Consider the following 23,613-nt stretch of genomic DNA (forward strand, 5'->3'; position numbering starts at 1 on the left):
ATGAAGGATGAAATCTTTCCAAACTGATCCCCCCCCGCTCACTTGTTGCTCATATAATTTGGATCAATGACAAGACGATCGACAATCATATCGCACAGACCGTCTGATTCCCAGAATCTCAGCTACTCTCCCACCATGTGATAAAAGGCACACCATATTACAGTTCTTACTCTCACCAGAGTATCGTTAACATTCCGACTTTGAGTTTTATTATTACATAAGCTCCACACAAACTCTACGGAGGGGAATGGAGGTAAAGTTTCCACCGAACCTTCGCGAATGGATGATGTCGTCGTGGTTAAAGATCCAATACGGTGCGATTGAAGATGTCATAGAGGCTAGAGATTCAACATGGCAGGTCAAGCACGAGTATCCGGCATTGTTCACATCGAATTACTTGCCGATACTAATAATAGATCTATTCTTGCATACTATTCTAACTGAAATTATATTTTGGACATTGTGGACGTAGGATAGCAGCATAATGCTATGATCTGGCTAATAAACTATTTTTATGTGTCTGCAGGCGTTGAGGTAGCGTCAACCAATAAACGTTAACATGAACATGTGCTCATGTTTACAGCATGACAGGTTTTCTCGCTGACAGCGGTATAGTGAGAGACCTGGTCCCATGAATTCAATACTACTGCACTACCCTTGAAGTCATGCAGCCTTGTTACACAGCAGCTGTTGAGTGAGAACATCTTCCATGAGGAGATTGCACGACAACATGAACCCTAAGTCACGATGGCCTGGAAAAGCTGGGCCCATTTGATGGTGCTTTGGAGGACTGTCACAGCCTCACAGACTCCATGGAGGGCTGTGTTTCAGCATGTTGAAAGACCAAAGGGTGACAAACTATTAACCTTGCTATGTACTTTACGAAATTTTTGAAAAAAGTACGGCTGTGAAAAATCAAAACATTTCTCTTTTAGGTTGGCTACTGTTTTGACCAACACTGCAAATACATTTAATTACATCAGAAGTCTGTTATAACGAGAATTCATAACAGTGGAAAACGTACTTGCAATAGCACATTGTTGTTTCAGCAAATTTTTAAGTAGGGAAAAAACCCAATTAAAATCTGTATGAAACAGCAATTATGTTGTTCAAAACTTGAGTTTTCAGAGATTTCCGAACTATGGCTTACACATTATAGTAAAACCTCGTTATTTCAAAGTCGTTTGGATGCAAAAATCGGACTTCCGAATGACGTGATTATGAAATAACCACTAACTCATAATTCAGAAATGTCAACTCTTGCAGCATCATAAAATATTCTAATACCAGTTACTGAATGCATTGAACTTCGATTCAGAGTTTAAACCTTTCAAATTCCATGGAAAGAACTATTTCCAAATTGTAGCTAACAAGGTGAATTACAGTATTCAAGTAATTCTCTTGGATAACTCACTAGCAAACATAACCTCACACATTGAAAGGAAAACAAAAAGCATGAATAAAAGATAAGGAGAAAAACTTCATTTATATGTTTTCTGCACTTAAATATTTTTTTCCCCACGGGTCCCAACAAAATCCTATACATATTACGGCGAGTTATTTCATTTATACGCCTTACACTTGTACGGTTTTCATGATTATAACCCAAATCCTCAAAGGCAAAATAGTGCGTTTACACGTTTACGATGGTTTCCGACTTCAAAATCGCAAGAAATATTCTAAACACAAACTAATGATTTAGACTGTAATTTTCTTGGAAATCATACCTCTACACGCTTGTTTGGTAGAGTGAGCGACCTGGAAGCTATTTTTGAGCTTACTCTTTAGTGTTCTGTGCTTCAGGTGTGACCGACTTGCGATTAGCAGGGCGAGATTTGCGAGTAGTGAACAAGGGCGAAAGAAAGAGAACTAGCATTACGTTTGCTGAAAAATTACGAATTTTGAGTGTAGTGAAGGAAAGTAGCAACATGAAAAGAGTTGAAATTGCATAGAAATTGGGGATTGCTCTGTTTATCAAATACTACTGGAGCTAAGGTTGAGGAAATTGAAGGAAGCGCGCACTTCAGGTGTTACGATAAATAAGCGGATCCGGATTCAGGGTCAAAAATACGAACGCCTGGAAGATTGTTTATTTCAGTGGTTCAGGCAACATAGGGCAGAAGGCATTCCAATCAGTGGACCAATGCTTTGCGAAAAGGCAAGTGAACCTAGCGATCAGACTGTGTAGAAGATTTTAGTGCTACATTGAGCTGGCTACACAAATTTAAGGTTAGACACGGTATTGGCAGTCATAATGTGTCTGGGTAAAGCAGAAGTGTCGATGCCGAGACTGTGCAAGATTGGAAGGAATATCGTTTGAAAGAACTGACATCTCGATTCACTCCTGAGGACATTTTCAATGTGGACGAGACAGGCCTCTTTTTTAATGTAATGCCTGGACGTACAATGGAATTCAAATGGGAAAAATGCGGCAGCAGGAAACAGAGCAAACAATGCGTAAAAGTTCAGTTACGAGCCAATAGCGACTGAAGTGAAAAACTGCCTCCACTGACAATTGGCAAATTTTCAAAACTGCGTTGTTTTAAAAACGTTGCTATGCTCCCCAAGAAATACGCAAACAATAAGAAAGTTTGTTGAACAAATCGGCATCACAAAAACCAGTAGAAAACATTTATCACCATATTCCAGGTTTGGAAAGTATTTTAAAATACCTACGAAAGTTTCTGAAGACTGGCTACGAATCGTGGACGTCAAAATGGGAGAAATAGGTCGTCAGATCTTATTACTGTTCGTCGATCGATGCTCAGCAAATCCTCCTATTACTTCATATCTCAAGAATGCGACTGTAGAATTTTCCTCGTAAGCTGCAGCTGCTCTACCTTGGAGCGATACGCCAGTTCTAGTTGCATTATCGTAAGATGCTGGTGCAGCACGCAATCAGATGCATAAGCGTCGGAATGAAGGACGAAATAAAGATCAAAATATTATAAGTAAGATTTCTCTCATTTCCTCTTTTTATATATTTATTCAGGTTTATATGAAGTATTTGCCCTAGGACTTTGCACAGTACCATGCATTAACCTTTCAAGTGCTGAGTTACCAGTTGCCTGTTTGGTACCTCAGTGCTGAGTTTTTTAATTTGTATGTAATTTTTTTGTAGAAGCCTCAATTTTTAATTTATCAGTGAGGTGATTAGCTTAAAATGTTTATAAAAGTTGGTTGTTTATAAATCTAAATGCAAATTGGAAATCCTACACTTATGTTCAATATTATTTTGAGAGAAAACAAAATTCCACTTGTGTGCCCATGCATGCATTATCTGTATACAAAGTAAAGAGCCCAAAATAATATTTCCTAAAATCTGTTTGCAACTAATACATGTAACTTCTTATAAGTATGTAAGATGATATAATTTTTTTGCTAGTGGTTTTACGTCGCGCCGACACAGATAGGTCTTACGGCGACGATGGGACAGGGAAGGGCTAGGAGTGGGAAGGAAGCGGCCGTGGCCTTAATTAAGGTACAGCCCCAGCATTTGCCTGGTGTGAAAATGGGAAACCACGGAAAACCATTTTCAGGGCTGCCGACAGTGGGGTTCGAACCTACTATCTCCCGAATACTGGATACTGGCCGCACTTAAGCGACTGCAGCTATCGAGCTCGGTAGAAGATATTTTAAAATACTTTCCAAACCTGGAATGTGGTGATAAATGTTTTCTACTGGTTTTTGTGATGCCGATTTGTTCAACTATCTGCACCAACTCCACTGGCGCAAAAGTTTCTAAAACGTCAATGATTTTCGGGTTGTCATCAAACACTACTTGGCCCTCAGAGCCTGTCACAGCTTCTTGTAACTCTGGTGAAGAAAAGTAATCCGCCCGCCACGAAAAGTGATAAAATAGCTTTTGTTCTCACCGTGTGTTTCTTCTTTCATTTAGAAGGCGGCTCTGTTTCTCTCTCACGTACAATATTTTCGGCACTCTGTCTATCACTCTCACTTTCAAAATCACTTAACAATTCATTCATCTCCATCATCACTTTCTGCCGTGATTAATAACGGAAAGAGTCTGTGAACCGAAATAACAACGCTGCAAGAGCAAATAGATTGTATTTCCGCCATGTTTACATCACAGATGTCTACAAAAAGCTCTGCAAGTTACTTCCCGAAGCTATGATCTCAGATCAATTAATTCTACGTAATACCCAACAGATGGCAGAATATGTTAGAGATCAAATTCGCACTTGAAAGTGAACCAGAACACTCAAAAAAATTAAAATTCTTGAGCACCGTTTATAGACGGGTGAAGCAGTGGTGGACCAGCCGCGTCAGCCCCTCTATAGGCAGGAGTAGCACTCATAGGGTTAAGCGCCGTTTCACACTAGGCGACAGGAATCGGCTACTGGCCGCCCGCGTTTGTGGAACATCTTTTTAAATGGAGCTACGGGGCGACTCTCTCGGCTACCAACCTCGAAATAGTTCACTCCTGCTACCAGCAGCCGAGGCAGTTTCGCAAAACCGACTGGCGACAGCCGGTAAACTATTGCTGTGCGCTGGGGTCTTCAAACATTCTTCAGTTTTGTTTCGTTCAGTACTCCTTTCAGTGATTGTACATTTCATGTTCCTTCACATTACGGATTCTGTTTCAAAATACTATATACTGTTATAAATAAATTATATTCAGTATGAATGAGGTCCGGCTGCTTGGCTAAAGGGTCAACCTATTGGCCTTCAGTTTAGAGGGCCTAGTGCTCGATTCCCAGTGGGGCCGGAAATTTGAACTATGTAGGGTATGGTTTGTGCCTGTCCCTACACTCTCCTCTTCATATTCATACATCACACTACCAACCACTACAGAAACATGCAATAGTGAATGCACCCAGGGTAGGCCCCAGGAAAGGCATTCGGGCAGATTCACACGGGCAATACAATTCGCACCCGTGACCCTACCACTGTGGGAAACGTGGTAGAAGGAAAAAATATTTGGTATATAAGTAGACGAGTGGACCGTATAAACACGGAAGATTTCATTATGCAAATTATACAAACAACTGGAACTTAAAAGAGACTAATGTAGCAATAAAGAGGAATGTATGGTCTAAAGTAATGAACATCTCAGTTCAACTCCCTCAAATTTAAGACATTTTTTGCTGAACATGGTATTCATTCCCGCAATATCTTTCACACTTTCGAAGAGTTCATCAAAAGGTTTCTTTGACATCCTGATGTAACTAATAAACTTAATCATCACATAACTAATCAAATACGGTGGTACCTCGATTATCCGTTCCCAGAAACTACGTTTTCGCAGATTATGCGTTCAAACCAATGGTCCCGCAAGCATCGTAATTAAATCACGCTGTAAAAATCCTGCATTATCCGTTCCTCGAAGAAAAGATTTCCCGGATCATCCGTTCAGAAATTTCAGTCCCATGAACGCTAAATCCTCGATCAAGGGTTTTTCAATAACCTATATCTCACGAAAGGACAGCTTTGGCATACTTATGGATCTTGGCGTCAACGCCCCGTCATTGCGATAATACTGGAAAAGCGATTGGCAGTGAACTTGTTAAGAGATCATCTTAGCATCGCATTCGGGTGGTATTGTTTAGAGAATCTCGGAAATCATAAAGCAGAGAGCGACCAAAACAATTGTAAGGAGACACAGCGCATTTTGACAGCTCTATTGAAGTCTGAACGATTTTCGTCAAATGTTCGCACTTATAAAATGTCCACGTTTATATTTTACTTTTTCTATTGTATTGCCGAACAGGTTTACGGCACTTTCCTCAGGGCACTGAACAGAAACTCTGCTTTCAGGCAGGAATCGAAACTGCTCCTTCATAACACAAATCTAGTACGCGATTATGTTATCGAGACCAAAACAGATGTTGCACCTTACATTTAAAAAAAGCCATGGCAGGTCTTGGGATTGCCTATGAACGTCTTGGTCCTATTATATGACTGGAAATGTTACGTTTTTGTGTTAAAATGCCAGAAACCGCAGTCCTTTTATTTGTGCACGTTACATTTAAATGGTTTGTATCATTTCCAACTCGTACCGACACGTGCAGCGAGCGCGCTTTCCAGCTGAACTCATAACTGTAACTTCTGAAGTTTTGATGATTATTTTCGCTTTCCGATTTGATTGGATTAGTGACGAGCAGAATTGAATATAATGCATTCGGAAACATTTGAGAATCAATACTTACATTCGAACCCATGTTCTCGAGTTCAACATAACCTTTAAAAGTCGATGTAGGCCTAATTTATGCAGTACAAGATTTCCAGAAACTGACTACAAACAGTATACCGGAGACCAAATTGCAAGGGAAAATGTAGAAAAGAAGGGATTTCGTTTTCATTTTAGGCACATTTGTATCTAATGCGCTTTATTTTATTAGATGAGAGAATTAAAAACTACCTGTGGTTGATTGTCGTTTGGCTTGGTGTTATATTTTTCGGAGAGCTGGCTAATCAATGTTGCTGAACTGGGAAGTAGTCATGGGAAACTGACGAAGATTCCCTTGTAAAATCGAATATAAAGTATTGAGATTTTGAACCTGCGTACAGGTAATTAATGTTTGATGCCGGTTGAGGTCTAACTTGCCTGCCTCTCATCCGGAGGGCCTGGGTTCTACTCCCGGCCAGGTCAGACATTTCTATCTGGACATAAGGGCTGGTTCCAGGTCTACTCAGCCTACATGATTACCGTTAAGGAGCTATCTAATTGTGAGATGGCTACCCCGGTCTAGAGAGCAATATGTCACTTCGTAATCTGCAGGCCTTCAGGCAAAGCAGCGGTCACTTGGCAGGCAAAGGCCCATTGGGGCTGTAGTTTGGTTTGGCTTACGAGTTTTTTTTAAGAATATAACTGTACACATTTCATTTTTGTGATGTTTAGCCAAATTGTTGATGGTTCTCATTCATTCCCGGATTTTCCGTTTTCCCGTGTTGTACGTGTTACTTTCTTGGTCCCTCCAAAAACAGAGAATCGAGGTCCACTGTAATTAATAGAAAAGTCCTTTAAAACTATCTTTGAACGTAGAATGTGAACGAATCCTACGACACTCTCTTTCCTTTACATAAAATCAACTTCATGGTCCGTATTGCACATTAACAGATTCACAACAAAGTACGAAACATTTAAACTTTTAACAAATAAGTTGCCATAAGCAACAAGGTGGAAAATAAAAAATAAGTAGTTGTGAACGTTCCTTCCTTTCGACAATAACAAAGACGCAAGAAGCAATGAAGAAAACTGGCAGTAGGCCGGGGAAGGTGGCTAAGTAGCAAGACGGGCTACTGCTCAGCGAAGCAATTCATATGAGCTACCATAGAAGCTTGATTAAACGTTCCTGGAAACTACGTTTTCCCGTATTATTCGTTCAAATTATATGGTCCCGTGAGCATCCTAATTAAATCACGCTGTAAAAATCCCGCATTATCCGTTCCTTGAAGGAAAGATTTCCCGGATCAACCATCCAGAAATTTCAGTCAAATCAATGCTAAAGCCTAAATCACGCGTTTTTCAAGAAACTGTATCTCACGAAAAAAGGACGGCTACGGCATACTTACGGATCTGGGTGTTAACGTCCTGTCATTGCGATAGTACTGTACTGGAAAAGTGATCGTGATTAACTTGCATAAGGGACCATCTTAGCATCGCATTTGGGTGGTATTGTTCACAGAATCCTCGGAAATCATAAAGCAGATTGACCACAACAATTGGAAGGAGACAGAGCGCATTTCAACAGCTCTAACTGGAGACGGAACGCGTTTTTGTCAAATGTTCGTACATTCAAAACATCTACATTATGTCCAGGGTTAGATGGTTATTTTTTAAAAACTTTATTCGATGGTATAGCCGAACAGGTTTTCGGCACTTCCCTCAGGGCACTGTATAGTCGCTAGGCTTTCAGGCAGGAATCGAAACTGCTCCGTAAGTAACACAAATGCAATATTTTAATATTGTCTTATACGACTGTATAGAGACCAGAACAGATGTTGCATCTTACATAGCGGTACATAAAGCCATGGGAGGTTTTGGGATTGCCTAACGCCCATTGCTGTTTTGGTCCTAGTACCAGAGGTGCCAACTTTGAAGTGGATTATCAGTAATCGCCCTTCACCCTCGAGAAAAATTTCTCAAGTCCAAAGCATACGCCTTCCTTCTTGATAACGACACCCCTTTATCGCTTCCCTCCAGCAATCTATCCAAAAGTACATCATATTACACAATAACATTTGCACGCAACCTGTTCGTTCTATGATCCTTGTAGCTTGTTTCTCACGCAGCAGCTGCTTTTCAGTGTAGTTTTTCTTGAAGCATCCTTCCAACTGTGATGACATTTTCATTTTCTGAACCATAAGCAATACGAGTGCAGATGTGCTTAATGTGGGCCTCAATTCTTTCTGTCAACTGTCAGGTACACTTAACACAGCAAATACAACATTACCGAAGGATTTGTAGTGGAGAAGAGTAGCGCCTGAGCTCCTTCATTCACAATGAATTTACAACGCTTACGGGTAGCAAAAGGAAGTCACGATCGAATAAGTATCATTGCCAACTCAGAAGCATTTGAAATAAAGTCGAATTAGGAAAAAGGCTCGAAAGGACTCAACATTTTTCCCTTTCTTTTGTTTCCGTGATGTCAGCTTTTCCGCAATAATTTCCCCTTTGACCGTAACTCCGTAATAGTTGGCACCTCTGCAGTACAAATGTGCGAATTTCACAATTTTGTGTTAAAATGTTGTAACAACCAGTCTTTTATTTGCGCACGTTACATTTAAACAGCGTGTACATTTTTGCACCTGTACAGCGAGCGCGCTTTCTAGCCGAGCTCAAGGTCACGAGTAACAGTAATTTGCGAGTTTTGATAATTTTTCTTTTTAAAATTTCATTGTGAATAGTGGCGGGCAGAATTGAATAAAATGCATTCAAGAACTTTTGCCATCGTTTCAGGCACATTTGTACCCAATATGCTTTATTTTATTAGATTACCGGTAGGGAATTTAAAAGGGGTCAATTGTCGTTTTGCTTGGCGTTACTGGTATTGGATTATTCAAAGAGTTTGGCTGACCAAAGTTTTCACAGGCAACTAAGTATCCCCCGTAAAACTGAATGTAAAGTTTCGAGACTTTCAAGTCGCGTACCGGTAATTAATATTTGAAGCTGTTCCTGCGGTCTAACTTGCCTGCTTCTCACCCGGAGGGCCTGGGTTTGATTCCCGCCCAGGTCAGGCATTTTTAATTGGATATTAGGGCTGGTTCCAAGTTAACTTATTCTACAATTACCTTTAATTGAGGAGCTATCGAATGGAGAGATGACGACCCCAGATTACAGCCAGGAATAATGAACGAGTGGATTCGTCACACTGACCACGTCACCTCATAACCTGCAGGCATTTGGACCAAGCAGCGTTCGCTTGGTAGGCGGAAGGCCCATTGGGGTTCTAGTTTGGTTTGATTTAAGCAGTGTTTGTAAGATTATACTTATACATATTTCATTGTTGTGATGTTTAGCCAAACGGTTGATGGTTCATTTTCCCCCAGATTTTCCGTTTTCCTGTGTTGCAAGTTCTTTTTCTGGGGTCCCTCCAAAAACGGAGAATCGAGGTTTCACTGTACTCTGTAGCTGATTCTGGTTACTCAATGTGAAGCGGCCCAGAAAAAAATGATTATCAGAGGTGTTAATCTCGTGTCTTCAAACAAATTTTCCTTTCTTCAGATAGGAAATGCATGAAATTGCGGCGTCACGGCTCCGTGTTTCCGAACTTACAGTTCAAAAATAGTTTCTGAAAAGCTGGATTTGGCGGTAGTTCTGATGATTGTAATATCACAGATGATAATGGCAATGCTCCTGATGTTGCAGAATGGTGGAAACTGGAAGAGGCATCATTCGACGATTATGTAAATTCTGACGTTAACCTCGCCAATGCAGGAACCATAACTATCTCCAAGATTGCTGAAGACTCGCAAAGGGTTTTCAGTGAGGTACACAATAATGCAGACCCTACACGGTCAATAAAACTGTCAGTACCGAAAAATATTGACAGTAATGCTGATCGTATGTGGACTGGAATGATGGAATGAAGACAGTACTGAAGCAGATCCGGATTTCCTGATCTGCGAGCGTCAGTACTGTAGAGTGGTGGGGATACTGACAGTTATACTGACCGTGTGAGTGCGTTCGTCATTATTTCTGTCAGTATTAACGGAGCAGCGATGGACGACAAATGCATTTCTCTCCAAGGCCAGGTAGAGGTGCTTGTGAAACCGCCAAGTAGTTCTATCGCAAAAGTTTATCCAGCTACATGAAACGCTGCTAGAATAAACGTAACACAATGTTTCACATGTTTCCACAACGACTGTCCTGGTGAAAACTGGTGACATAGCGGAAAACTTACAAGTCTTAAAAATTTCTACCAGTTGCAAGATACCTCAATCTCGCCACTAATCTGTCTGCCAACGATAAACAGCTCCGCACTTTTGTCTTATGAGAAAAGGCTCTGTCCGCCTCTGTGGTGTAGCAGTTAGTGTGATTAGCTTCCACCCTCGGAGGGCCAAGTTCGATTCCCGGCTCTGCCACGAAATTTGAAAAGTGGTACGAGGGCTGGAACGGGGTCCACTCAGCCTCGGGAGGTCAACTGTGTAGAGGTGGGTTCGATTCCGACCTCAGGCATCCTGGAAGTGGCTTTCCGTGGTTTCCCATTTCTCCTCCAGTCAAATGCTGGGATGGTACCTAACTTAAGGCCACGGCTGCTTCCTTCCCTCTTCCTGGTCTATCCCTTCCAATCTACACAACCCCTCGCAAGGTCCCTCTTCAGCATAGCAGGTGAAGCCGCCTGGACGAGGTATTGGTCATCCTCCCCTGTTGTATCCCCCGACCCAGAGTCTGAAGCTCCAGGACACGGCCCTTGAGGCGGTAGAGGTGGGATCCCTCGCTGAGTCGGACGGAAAAACCGACCCTGGAGAGTAAACAGACGAAGAAGAAAAGGCTCTACCACTCCTAGTAATTTCGCTAAAGTAACCTACCCTCACTCATTCGGAGACAGTTCTGAATCTTCTGCTTCGATATGTTGCATTTCCCTCAACAACTTCATAAGAGAATACTCTTCTCTTTTCCTAAGCCAGTCTTTAACCCGTATTGACGGTTGTTGACTTTTTATTTGTAAAGTGAGAATACCGCAATGGTAAGTAAGCAAGTTCACTTGTACTGACCAAAATATTGACAGTAATAATGATCATGTAAGGTCGCTACAATACTGATGCGTACTGTCAGTATTATTGACTCAGTAATACTGATCAGTATTATTGACCGTGTAGGGTCTGCTTAACATCAATACCGAAGAGCCGCTCATAGTTCAGTGACCTTTAACGATGCTGTCATTGCTCTACGGACTATCAAACATTTTGTGACGCACCATTAATGTTTCTGAGGAAATAATGGTCGAATTGTACCGGTTTGAGAATATTGCTCACGCCGTGGCCGCACCCAGCAAAAAACCACGGACTACTTTATTCTGTAAAGCGACTTTTCACTCTCTTTGTATTTTTTAAATCTGTATGCATTTCTTTTGTGTTTATATTGTTTCATGTTGCCAAATATACTTTGGACTCAGCTTCATATTTACAGAATTTCATTGAAGCGTTTTTCACAGTTTTTTTTCCTTCAGTCCCCTGGAAAAAGTATAAACGAAGTTTAATATTATATGCTGGCTTCCCTGTGCAAGTACTTTATTCACTGAATTCTTTAGATGCCCTGTACTTGCACGGAAAGTACCCGATGCCCTTAAAACATCGTGGCTTATCAAACATTCCTATGACGACGGGAGAAAGTCTTTCGCTTCCGCCTGCATTACAACATAGTACAGTCACTATCCTTGTAGGATTTCCCGCCAGGGCCCTTCTCTCGTAATTCAGAAATGCCAGTGCTGCGTCACAAAGTTTTGTAAGACCCAATAATACATGCAATCACATTGTTTCACAGCTTAAATCTTTCAAATGCAATGAAAACCCCCCACCTATTTCCAAAATGTATCCAACAAAGTTAATTTACATTATTCAAACAATGCATTTGGATAAATCACTTGCAAACTTCACACAAAGGGGGAAAAAAACCTTTCAAAGACGAGGACAAATTAGGCTGGCTACCCTGTGCAAAGGCTTTATTTTTTTTGGATTACTGTACTGTTTGCATTTTATGGATGCCTTGTACTTGGATGGAAAGTGCTCGACGCCCTTAAAACATCATGGGGTATCAAACTTTCGTATGACGAGGGGAGGAAGTCTATCCCTTCGGTATGCATTGCAACTCAGTATGACCCCGGCTGCCACTTCTCTCCATTAAAACCATAAATCCATCCGGGCTCAGCATTTAGGAAAAAAAAAGTGGGTTCATCGGCATTGACAATATTGTTCAGTGCTTATGAATTGGTTATACAAGCTTTTTTGCCAACTGTTGGCATCACCAGTATTCGCAGATCCTGCTTCTCCACACACTGCCTTCTATGTGATATTGTGGCATTCCTTAAAATGCTGAATGCGGAGAGATTATGATCTCACTCAAACTTAGTAAATATGATGCACTGTGGACACTGTAGAATGAAATTGCCGAAAGCTACCCCTGCACGTTCTGGAAGACTTGTTTTATCATGATGCGGATATATTTTGAATTTAAATTACTCTGCAAAATATTACCTTTTTAAAATGTAAAGGAAGGTCTGAATTAAACATCTGAATTTCGGCAATGGGGAAGACATTGTTCTTCGAATTATCGGTATTTAGAATTAAGCAATTTAAACAACATTCAAAACCGTACCTCATTTCTGGGAATGAAAGCTTCTTTGAACTAGGCGGGATTTTGAATTAACCAATTTCAAATTATCAAGGTTCTACTGTAACTAATTTTCTAATTTATATATGTATCACGAAAACATACACCAACCCCCGGAAGAGGAATAACACTTTCGCTATACATCTACATTTAACCAAATGCAAGAAAATACAAATTAACCTCTGAAATCAGCAATGCACTCTGCCATATGAGATTCTTACTTCATGTCTGTACATAGCATTAAAATTAACCGATAGTATACTTCATCCTTTATTTCTAACCAGTCAACAACCGCTATGGGTTACATTATTCACGCATTACTTTTTTTTCTGCTAGGGGCTTTACATCGCGCTGACACAGATAAGTCTTATGGCGATAATGGGATAGGAAAGGCCTAAGAGTTGGAAGGAAGCGGACGTGGCCTTTATTAAGGTACAGCCCCAGCATTTGCCTGGTGTGAAAATGGGAAACACCGGAAATCACGCATTACTAATGTATTCCGACGTTGCTTCTACAAGCCAAGGAGAAAGCATGGATGTTTGCGGTATGATTCTAGCTGTAACCGAGGGATAATACACAGTTTAATACTGGAATTTTTTAAAAACTGGTTACAACGGGGTTCTGTCCTTGCTATTGGACTACTACTGCATTGGCATTCTTTGTCTTTGAGGCAGCCTGCAAATGTTGTAGAAAGATATTGGAATGATGATAAATTATAAGACAAAAGTTTAGCGTCTTACACAATTTACTTCGATCACATATTTTACAAAACAGAAACAAACCAAAGGCTGGGATTTTAGAACTTTAGCCTGTGAGGGTACTGGCTGCTTCTGAGACCAAACATTGAAGACAAATATGCAAACAGATGCTTCTTGTCTGGGTGCTTCTTGATTGCATCGTTCACCACTTTGTCCATCAACTTCTGGTCTGACTTTCGCTGATCTGATGGCTTGTATTTCTGGAACAAAACAAGCAAACATTATAATATACCAGAAAAGAAAACTATTACAGAGCCTGGTCTGATTATGATGCTTGTTGTTTAAAGGGGCCTAACATCTAAGGTCATCGGCCCCATTGGTCTAGAGAAACTATACAACCAAAGCAGTACCTTCGATAGTATGATTTTTTACCATCAATGCATTTGTGTATTTGGTTTAAGAGGATAATTACCTAATTGTGCTTCCTCTCAAGACAACAATCTCCACCTATCCAGTTTAACACTCATGTGAATTGTTCACATGGTAATTTACACTACAGGTAAAAATCAGCAGAAGTATACACACCGAATATACATTGTTTACTTGCCTATATAACCCCCTTTCCCTAATATTCAACTATAAAAATAAGGCAGAGAAAGAATAGGTGAAAATTTCACATAATATAAGTTACAAGAGATAACCCTCATGATTGATCTGTATTGAAACTGACTATAAGCAAAATTATCACAACAATAATTTATTTTATTATCACCACCTATTCAATACAAACCACGTGCTATGTGGTTGAAATCTACATAGTACTATATAAACTTCTCGGGGGCATGTTTCGCCCCTTGTTAAGGGGTAACCTTAAGGTCAAATATCTGAAACACTATCTATCCATATATGGTTTACACATGATTATCGAAGAAAGCTACATCAGAAAGGAAAGTTCATTACCTCCTTCTTTGTGTTGAAGATATCACCTTCTTCCTTCTTTGTCTTCTTGGAGCGAACACGTTTAAAATACTCATCTGTAAGGTGCTTAGGCAACTCAACACCAGAGAGGTCCAACTTGGTGCTAGTTGCAATTACATAGTTCTGACTGACTCGTCGCAATGGGCAGCCGTTAATCTTGAAGGGACCTGAAACACCATCATAAATTCAATAAAGAAGAATGAGCTTCCCTGCATCAACACATTGAAGTAGCTGCATAAAACAATATAATAGGGGTATGTAAAATTTCAAACAAATTTATTTAAAAACCACCATTCCACTCCAAGTCTAAGATACAAATACTACATACATGTTAAAATGGGACATGTTTCGCTTAGGCTTTGTAAGCATCTTCAGCCATACTTAATCTATAGCCAAGTCAGGGTCCTGAACTGCGTTTTTCATTAAAGTATAATAATACAAGATAAAACAATCATAAAATCTAGTCTGTGGAAAAAGCAGTACTTAAATGCAAATAAAATTCAGTAATGAACTTGTCATAGTATTATATGTACATGGAATGAATACTAATGTTCATCTAAAAAAGTACACGTTAGTTAGACTTGCTGTGTTCTACTACGAGTACGTCTGGGGCTCATGTTAGCTGAGGGGAGGGATGTAGGTGGAGGGGAAGGAGGAGTGGCTATTGTGGATGTAGGGGCGGTGTCGGGCTTGTGATTCGTCGGTTTGTTAGGGCATGCGTTTACTATTTTGAGTTAGTCATTCTTTAATGCAGGAATGGCTTTATCAAAGATGATGGTTTTGTCTGCAATGTCATTAATATTATGATTGGGGTTAGCATATGTCTCCAGACATATCGGTACACGACCTCCACAACAACAATAGTAAGTACCCTTCATTTTCATACATACACCGGGTATTCCTTCATACGCATACTAGCTCGCAGTTTATATAAAAAAAAAAACTTACTGGAGTTCATCAATAGTTGGACTGCACAGTACTAAAAAAAAAAAAAAAAAAAAAAAAAAAAAAAAAAAAAAAAAAAAAAAAAACATTCAAAAACAAGAGTTCTTACCACATATCAATATAACGTGTATCAGCCATAGAACATTCTCGACCAGGCGAGTTGGCCGTGCACGTAGAGGCGCGCGGCTGTGAGCTTGCACCCGGGAGATAGTAGGTTCGAATCCCACTATCGGCAGCCCTGAAAATGATTTTCCGTGGTTTCCCATTTTCACACCAGGCAAATGCTGGGGCTGTACCTTAACGCCACGGCCGCTTCCTTCCAACTCCTAGGCCTTTCCTATCCCATCGTCGCCATAAGACCTATCTGTGTTGGTACGACGTAAAGCCCATAGCAAAAAAGAACATTCTTGATGACCACGTTCTACAACTAAATCAGCACAAGAACCACAAGAAGATTGAAGATGAATGCTACGCAACACGAACTCAAATTTTAATAGACGTTTTATATACTACGTTTTAATGTGTTGAGTTTTTAAGTGTTTTATACTGTCGCCTATATGTTTTAATATGTTTAATGTACTCATGTACACTCAATAAGTTTTAGTTTATTGTAACCATCACCACCATTAATCACAGATATTTTAACATAACAATACTGCAATATATTTTATTCCCATTTTCCATTAGACATGCGGATGATCTAATGTAACATCTTTGTAATTTCGTCTAATGGCTATAAACGTTATGTACTAGCTGATGATGGCCATGAAAGGCCGAAACTGGTACTAGTGTAATAATCCATTCACAATAAATAAGTTGATCGGTGGATCACTTTTCTTGTCTATACATAAAGTGCTATGAAGTCGGCCCAAAGACCGTAGTGATCGAGTCTGATAGCTGCATTAAATATCACCAATGGTTAGGGGCCGTATTTTTTGGTAATAACGATATGCACGAGTTTTTTTAAATATCTTCTTTCTTGTCTATATATGACTTCCCAGGTACTAAAAATACCGTATTTTAGCAAAATGAACTCGCGAAATATTGCGAAATTTGATTCATTGCGCGAATTGTGCAAATAATCACGAAATATACACCACTTGGTGCGAAAAATGCGAAATGGCACCGGAAGAGCTCTCCAATAAACGTTTAAATGCTTCTGAGAACTTGACTATCGTAGTTTCCTTCTCATTTGCTTGATACCGCTGTATATTATCCACACAAATGCACATAAAGCGGTACGCACTGTGTATCGAAAGTATGTGTATTCAGTCAAATACAGTATTTGATTCAGTTTCGCGATCTCTAAGGCAGTCGATAAAAATCAATATCTGTAATCGATTACAGCAAATAGCGTTGTGGTCGTAACAAGATACAAGATCGGTCGTAGATACCAGCAAATACAGTAGAGACAATACGCGACACTGAGCGAGATATCGAGGGACAGCTATTGGAGCTTGAGCCACACCCTCCCTCAAGTAAAAATAAATACGTAGACAAAAAAAAGGAGGATAAAAGAGGAAACTGCACGTGAATCACGATCAAGAAGGGCGTATAAATCTGCCCTGAACTGGAAATGTTATTCACCTAATTAGTTCTAGCATAAACTAACACTACTAAGAGTCGAAACCCGAATAAGTGATAAATGAATGTTTATTGAAAAACAACGTTAATTAAAGAATTAATTGAAAAGGAAAACATAAGATATAATAGGGTAATACATATGTATATGGGTTAGCACCAATGACAATCGTGATATCCATATCTCATCAATACGTACATGCACAGTTGCAGAATTACGCAAGGGATCTTAGCATTTTTACTCACGAAGATTTCGCATATAACAATTGCGAGAAGAATAACTAATGAGGGTCAACACATGATTACAAATCGGGAGTACCTTATTCATTCCACCCCCCCTACTTCTTATCCATTTCCTTTCTTCTTTTTTTTTTTTTTTAAACAATACTATGATCTCCTTTCATTAGGATCCCCCACACACCAAGGAGCGCACACACCCCAAAAAAGGGTAGACCAGGTAAAGAATAACCCCAGCGGGCAAAGAGAAAAAGATACATAGGATGAATCAATCAGATAAACACGGGCCATCGTGCGGCCAAGGAACAAAATAAATCAACATGGCGACGCCCAGGTCGAAAAAGATCAGGGCGCGCACCAAATAAGGAGAAAAATAGAACCCGAGATAAAAGGGGCAAATAACGAAAAGTTAAACATAAATTAGATAGGCCGACACTTCCTCATCTAAATACTCGACTCATTCATTAATTCATTCATTCAGCCATACGAACCAATCGCCTCGAGGGCGGATAACAGTGACAACTGGTGCGAATGGATCAATCCAGCCAACTCGTAGAGTGCAATATTACCTAACATCAATGAGGCCAAACGTCAATAGTAGTAGAATGACAACAGCACATGTCGTGGCTTCAAGGCCACGCGTAGATCTGCCACAAACATCGCTGTGTACGGCCATAATAATTCGACGGCCGACACACAGATCATAATTCCAAACGAGAGCAAAGACGTCTCATTGAGAAATTCATTATAATGCACAGAGACTCAGATTATGAATGCACCACTGTTATATCAACAACACACTTTCACACACGCCTTCCACTCTCCGAGTATCAAGACGGGTTACGGTCGGCCAAAAAAAAGGGAGAAATACAAATACTAAATGGTAGATCACCCACAATATCAAGCATCAGAACACGTTAATCGTGCAGCGATCTAGCACGGTTTTAAACTTACGATACATCCATTTGAAAAGCACTAACATAGCTCCTGTGTGTGAGGGTCCCATATTATTATAAGCCACCATCCTCAGAACAGAATATAAACCAAGGAGAAGATAGTTAAAGACTTAGTCGAGAAAAGATCATTAATGTTCTCGACAGAGGGGGCTGTCCTCTATCGATTAAAACCGGAAACACATATAGTAACAGGTCGAAACCAATTCAGTGAAACATAGGTAATAAATTATGGAAACCATGCTGGAGCAGCATGTTTCATCATCACCCCCATGTGTCTTTAAAATGTGTCCGATCTTGACGAAGGGTCAAAGGGACACATTTTAAAGTGAGGTGTAAAGCTTATAATAAGAATACATACATGAAGAAATTACATATATATATATATATAGATAGTGCGCACTATATAACTAAAATGAACTAACCTAATTACTAACCTAATTAATTAGAGTAACAACAAATAACACTGAAAATCGCCAACAGTCACAAGGGAGCATAGATTGGTGGATTATACATTGCTTTAAAGTTCAGTACATTAAAAGAAGGAAAGGCGCTGAATTTAATCAGTCTTTTTCCTATCATTAATATGACACTTTCACGAATCGGTTGTAGGTAGGTAGAGGATAAAAATAGTCATACAATTTTCGTGTCCTATCAATAGGTCCGTTGTTTATTTTATATTATCCTTGTCATTCGGTACTGAAATATCCTTTGACTCTTCTTTTCTTTCCCTTTCCTTTTTTCATTTTTCCCTGAAAAGAAAAAGACTTTAGAACAACGAGTTTAAGAGTGACAAATTGATCAAATCATGTTACCACCAGGTACTAATAGCTACTAGATCAATTATTTTCGCCCCGTGAATGGTAGGGCTTCAACAGACTCACGTGAGCTCTGGATACCCTCTTATTTATTTCATCCTCCAACAACACGGTAACAGGTCCCAAGAATTTCACAATACGGTTGGGACCAGACCATTTTAGGCAGAGTTTTGCTCCAATTTGGTCTGCTGCCGAGCTTGTCGGGAACCTTTTAATCATTACTAAGTCTCCAACCTTTAGGGTGACTTCTCTCCTTCCCTTGTTGAACCTTTTGGCTACACGATCTCTGGCTTTGATCAGTTGCTCGACTGCTTCCTTCCATTTTTCTTCGACGCTCTTGGTCCTTAACGGTTCGGACAAATATCCAAAATTCCATTTTAATTGTAATGGGTCAGTAACATTCCTGCCCAAGAACAATTCCGCCGGTGTGTGCCGATGCGATTCATGTAGAGCACTGTTGAAAGCTAGAACAAAGAAATTTAAGTTTTCGTCCCAACTGCGCTGGTCAGCGCTGTGGAACGCGGTTAGGCAGGCCTTAAGATTACGATGAAACCTCTCAACATGAGACGGTTTTGGGTAGTGAGGGCTGAGAAATATCTGGTTCACTCCCCACTCAAAACACAATTGACGAAAATTACTACCGCTGAAAGTGGATGCATTGTCAGTTACCAACTTTTTGGGGGGGCCATAAATTGCAAAGATGTGACGAGACAAGATGTGAACGGCGTTATTAGAATTGATTTTGCGCACCGGGAACAACCAGACGAATTTTGAGAAACCATCAATGACAGATAGGATACCAACGTTGCCTTTACGGGACTTGACGAGAGGGCCAAAATAATCTACGAATAACCTTTCTCCGGGGTACGTTGCCACATCAGCGGAATGCAGCCCAACTTGAGATGATTTGGCAGGTTTAGACCGTTGACACACGTCACAGCTTTTCACGTAGTCAAGCACTTCTTTTCATATTTGGCCAGTAGAAATCGCGAGAAACGCGATGTAATGTCTTGTACTGACCCAAATGCGCCCCTAAATAAGAGTCATGGTAATAATGTAATACCATGCGCCTTATGCTATCAGGAATGTAAATCTTGTCCTTTCCCTTATTACCACAACGACGAAATAACAATCCACGCTTAATACAAAATGATTTATCATGAAGTGACCCATCGGTGACACCTTTCATCAGTTTTTGACACTCGTCATCAGTATTCTGGTGCTCTGAAATATCAGAAAATGACCAAGGATATTTCTGCATAATATTAACACATCCAGCACCATCAGATTTATGGTATTTCTCCGCGTCATCGGCTTCACTCATGTTTATTCCGTCAAACATACGTGACAGACAGTCAGCCACGACATTTTCCTTTCCGCGAACATGTACAATGGTGAACTTATACGCAGACAGTCGAAGAATCCACCTGGCTGTTCTTCCAAGTCGTTTGACGTTGGCACTCATCCACGACAGGGCCTGATTATCAGTGTGGACAAAGAAGTGACGGTGTTCGAGGTAAGTTCTAAATTTTTCTACACCCAACACAACGGCCAAACATTCCTTTTCGTAAATGGAGTAACGTAACTCGGCCCCGTGTAGTAGCTTGCTAAAACAAGCGATCGGGACTAGTTTTCCGTCCTCATCGGCTTGGTTTAGCACGGCGGAAATCGCAATTTCACTGGAATCGCATTGGAGCACGAAATCGCGGGAGAAATCGGGGCTGTGGAGAACAGGGGCTCGACAAAGGGCATCTTTCAGCTGATCGAAGGCAAGGATCTGGGCTTCACCCCAGACGAAACGACAATTCTTCCTTTTTAAGAAGATTCAAAGGGGCCGAAATTTGAGAAAAATTCTCGATGAACCGACTGTAAAAACCCACCATACCCAAGAACCTTCTTACGCCGCGGACGTTCTTGGGCTGAGGAAACTCTTTAATACATTTAACCCTCTCAGGGTTTACAGCTATACCGGAATCCGAGATGACATGCCCCAAGAAATTCAATCGTTTGGAACAGAGAGAGACTTTTTTGGGGTTGATAGTGAACCCGTGTTTGCGCAGACGACTAAGTACCTCACGTAGGTGAGCCAGGTGTTCGTCAAAGCTTGCAGAGTATATGAGGAGATCATCCAGAAAATTAAATACATAGGAGAACTTTAGATCGCCAAAGATCGAATCCATGACCCGGCTAAGCGCTTGTCCCCCTATCGAGATGCCCATGGGTACTTTATTGAAATGAAAAAGGCCAAAAGGGGTGACAAAGGCTGTACAAGGGCGACTTTTTGGGTCCAGAGGAATCTGGTAATACGCCGAGTTAAAGTCAAAGACAGTGAAAAACCTAGCACCATGAAAATGCTGAAAGGCGCTTTCGATGGTGGGCAATGGGAAGCTGTCAAATACAATGTTCCTATTTACCTTGCGGTAATCCACAATGAAACGAAAACTCCCGTCTTTTTTAGGGATTAGGAAGGCGGGGCTACCATAAGGTGACTTGGATGGACTGATGACCTTCTTTTCTAAAAGTTCATCTACACATTTTCTCATGGCGGACAACTTCGGAGGCGAACATCCGAAAGGAGGGGACCTAACAGGAGTTTTATCTTTGAGCTCAATTGAATAAGAAAAGTTTTTTGCACAACCTAACTCAGGCGTCAAAACATCAGAAAATTCCTCCATTAAACTGTTTAGCATCAAATTCTGTCCGTCGGTTAGGTCACACGACGCACTTGGAGTCACAAAAGTAGAAAGAGGGCACACAATATTACGCAGAAAGGGGGTTTCGAAAGGATAATTTACGTCAGACTGGAAACGGAAGGCGAAACTTCGAGTAATGAAATCAATGGATAGACCCGTCGCTTGCATAAAGTCAGTCCCTAAAATGATCGGGACAGACAGATCTGCAACAACATAAAATTTCCAATTCCACGAAAGATTATGAATTTTGATGTGGCATACGACGCGGCCCACCGGACACACTTGACGGCCTTCAGCAGACATAAACTTATCTATCTTCCCGCTGTCCGAGAGATACTCTAAATGTACGGAAGACGCAAGGCTCAGATTCAAGAAGGAAACGCTGGAACCGGTATCCAGCAGGGCGTATAGCGTGCGGGGCCCTATACAAACTTTGGCCCAGGGTGTCGACGAAGGAAGGCCCCAGATCCTTTTGTTAACACCGACATTTTGCGCCAACGAAGGGCCATTTCGCCGGCGCGCGTTCAGTTTCCCTGCCCGGAACTACATCTAGGACATACACGCGCAGTGACACCAACGAGGCCACATTTAAAACACTTTAGTCGCGATTTTGACCGACAATTATTAGAAATGTGTCCCGCCTTACCGCAATTCCAGCACTTTCTTGTAGCGGAACCACGTTCAACAGGCGACTCGGAGGGTTGGATGGCGTTAATATAGCGTCGGGCCGGAGACACAACGCTGGTCCTTCGCTCGGGACTACTCGAGGGGCGCGACGCCGAAGGGGGCGCATCAAAGGATACTGACTTGAAGGACGTGTGGCAGGCGACGTCGGGGAAAGAGCATTCAGACGGAATCGGAGGGGGACGATACTGTTTATTTTGACATACGATTGATTCAAACTCGCGACCCAAGTTAATAACATCATCGACGGTCTGAACCTCGGATCTCTTAATGAATAATTTGTATTGAGGGGACAGGTTTCGGTAAAACTGGTCGAAAATTTCACACTCAGGAACCTTGACACTTAATCGGTTATACAGGGTCAAAATACCAGTTGCATAGTCGTCAACACCTTCCCCAACACCTTGGGTTCTTCTAAAGATCTCTTGTTTCAGACTATAATCCATGTCGGACAACCCGAAACGTTTTTTAATGCGATCAACGAAATCCTCCCACGACCGGACATTTGCTTTAACCAACCTAAACCACCTTAACGCCGGCCCTTCGAGCATCCCCGGAATTACAGGAACAAAAAGGTTAAGGGGTATCGAGCTGCATTCAGCGATGTCCTCGACTCTTTCAAGAAATTCAACCACATTAGAATTTTCCCCTTCCCCGGAGAAATTGAGCTTACATTTCCTAACTATATCAAAAACGGGGTTAATATGAGGACTACGTTCACTACTGGGTCCATAACAGGGGGAAACCAAACCGACACGATTCTCATCGAGGCCACAATTTCTGTCAACAACAGCATTGTTATTTCCTAAGCACACATTACTCTCACTACCTGACAGGGCAGAAGCATTATCCCGATTAATACGTTCACGCCTTTCTCTTTCGACATCGGTGACCTCTCCAGCAAATACATCACTCTCACCACTCATGTCAACAACTTTATCACTTTCCATGTCTCAACCGAGGTTTTATCCGCAATGAAAAACCCACACATACACAATGGTCATCGAAAGAGTTAATTAATAAACGACACACAAGATCAGAATTAATATAACAAGTTTCAAAAGGTTAAATCGAAAAGAAATAATGGTTTTCCTTAACGTACCCGAAACAGAATACCATTCCCAGTTCTATCTCACCCGTGCTTTTTCCAGATGAGATATCTTGATCGAACCACGCTCTGCTACCATTTACTGAGCCACACCCTCCCTCAAGTAAAAATAAATACGTAGA

The 23,613-nt window shown here is 40.9% G+C and overlaps 1 protein-coding gene across 2 annotated transcripts in view; it reads right to left on the minus strand.

Moving 5' to 3' along the window:
• Positions 1-13,523: 13,523 nt before the first annotated feature.
• The window catches only part of RpL6 (ribosomal protein L6), a 45,593-nt gene continuing 35,503 nt past the window's right edge, over positions 13,524-23,613 (minus strand). For both annotated transcript variants that reach the window (XM_067158706.2, XM_067158705.2), the window contains exons 5-6: positions 14,455-14,639; positions 13,524-13,754 (exon numbers count right to left, since the gene is read on the minus strand). In XM_067158706.2, coding sequence (XP_067014807.2) covers positions 13,593-13,754; positions 14,455-14,639 — 347 coding nt within the window. In that variant the 3' untranslated portion in view covers positions 13,524-13,592. The remainder of the gene's footprint in view (positions 13,755-14,454; positions 14,640-23,613) is intronic.

Source organism: Anabrus simplex, chromosome X (genome assembly GCF_040414725.1).
Source record: "Anabrus simplex isolate iqAnaSimp1 chromosome X, ASM4041472v1, whole genome shotgun sequence".
NCBI lineage: Eukaryota > Metazoa > Arthropoda > Insecta > Orthoptera > Tettigoniidae > Anabrus > Anabrus simplex.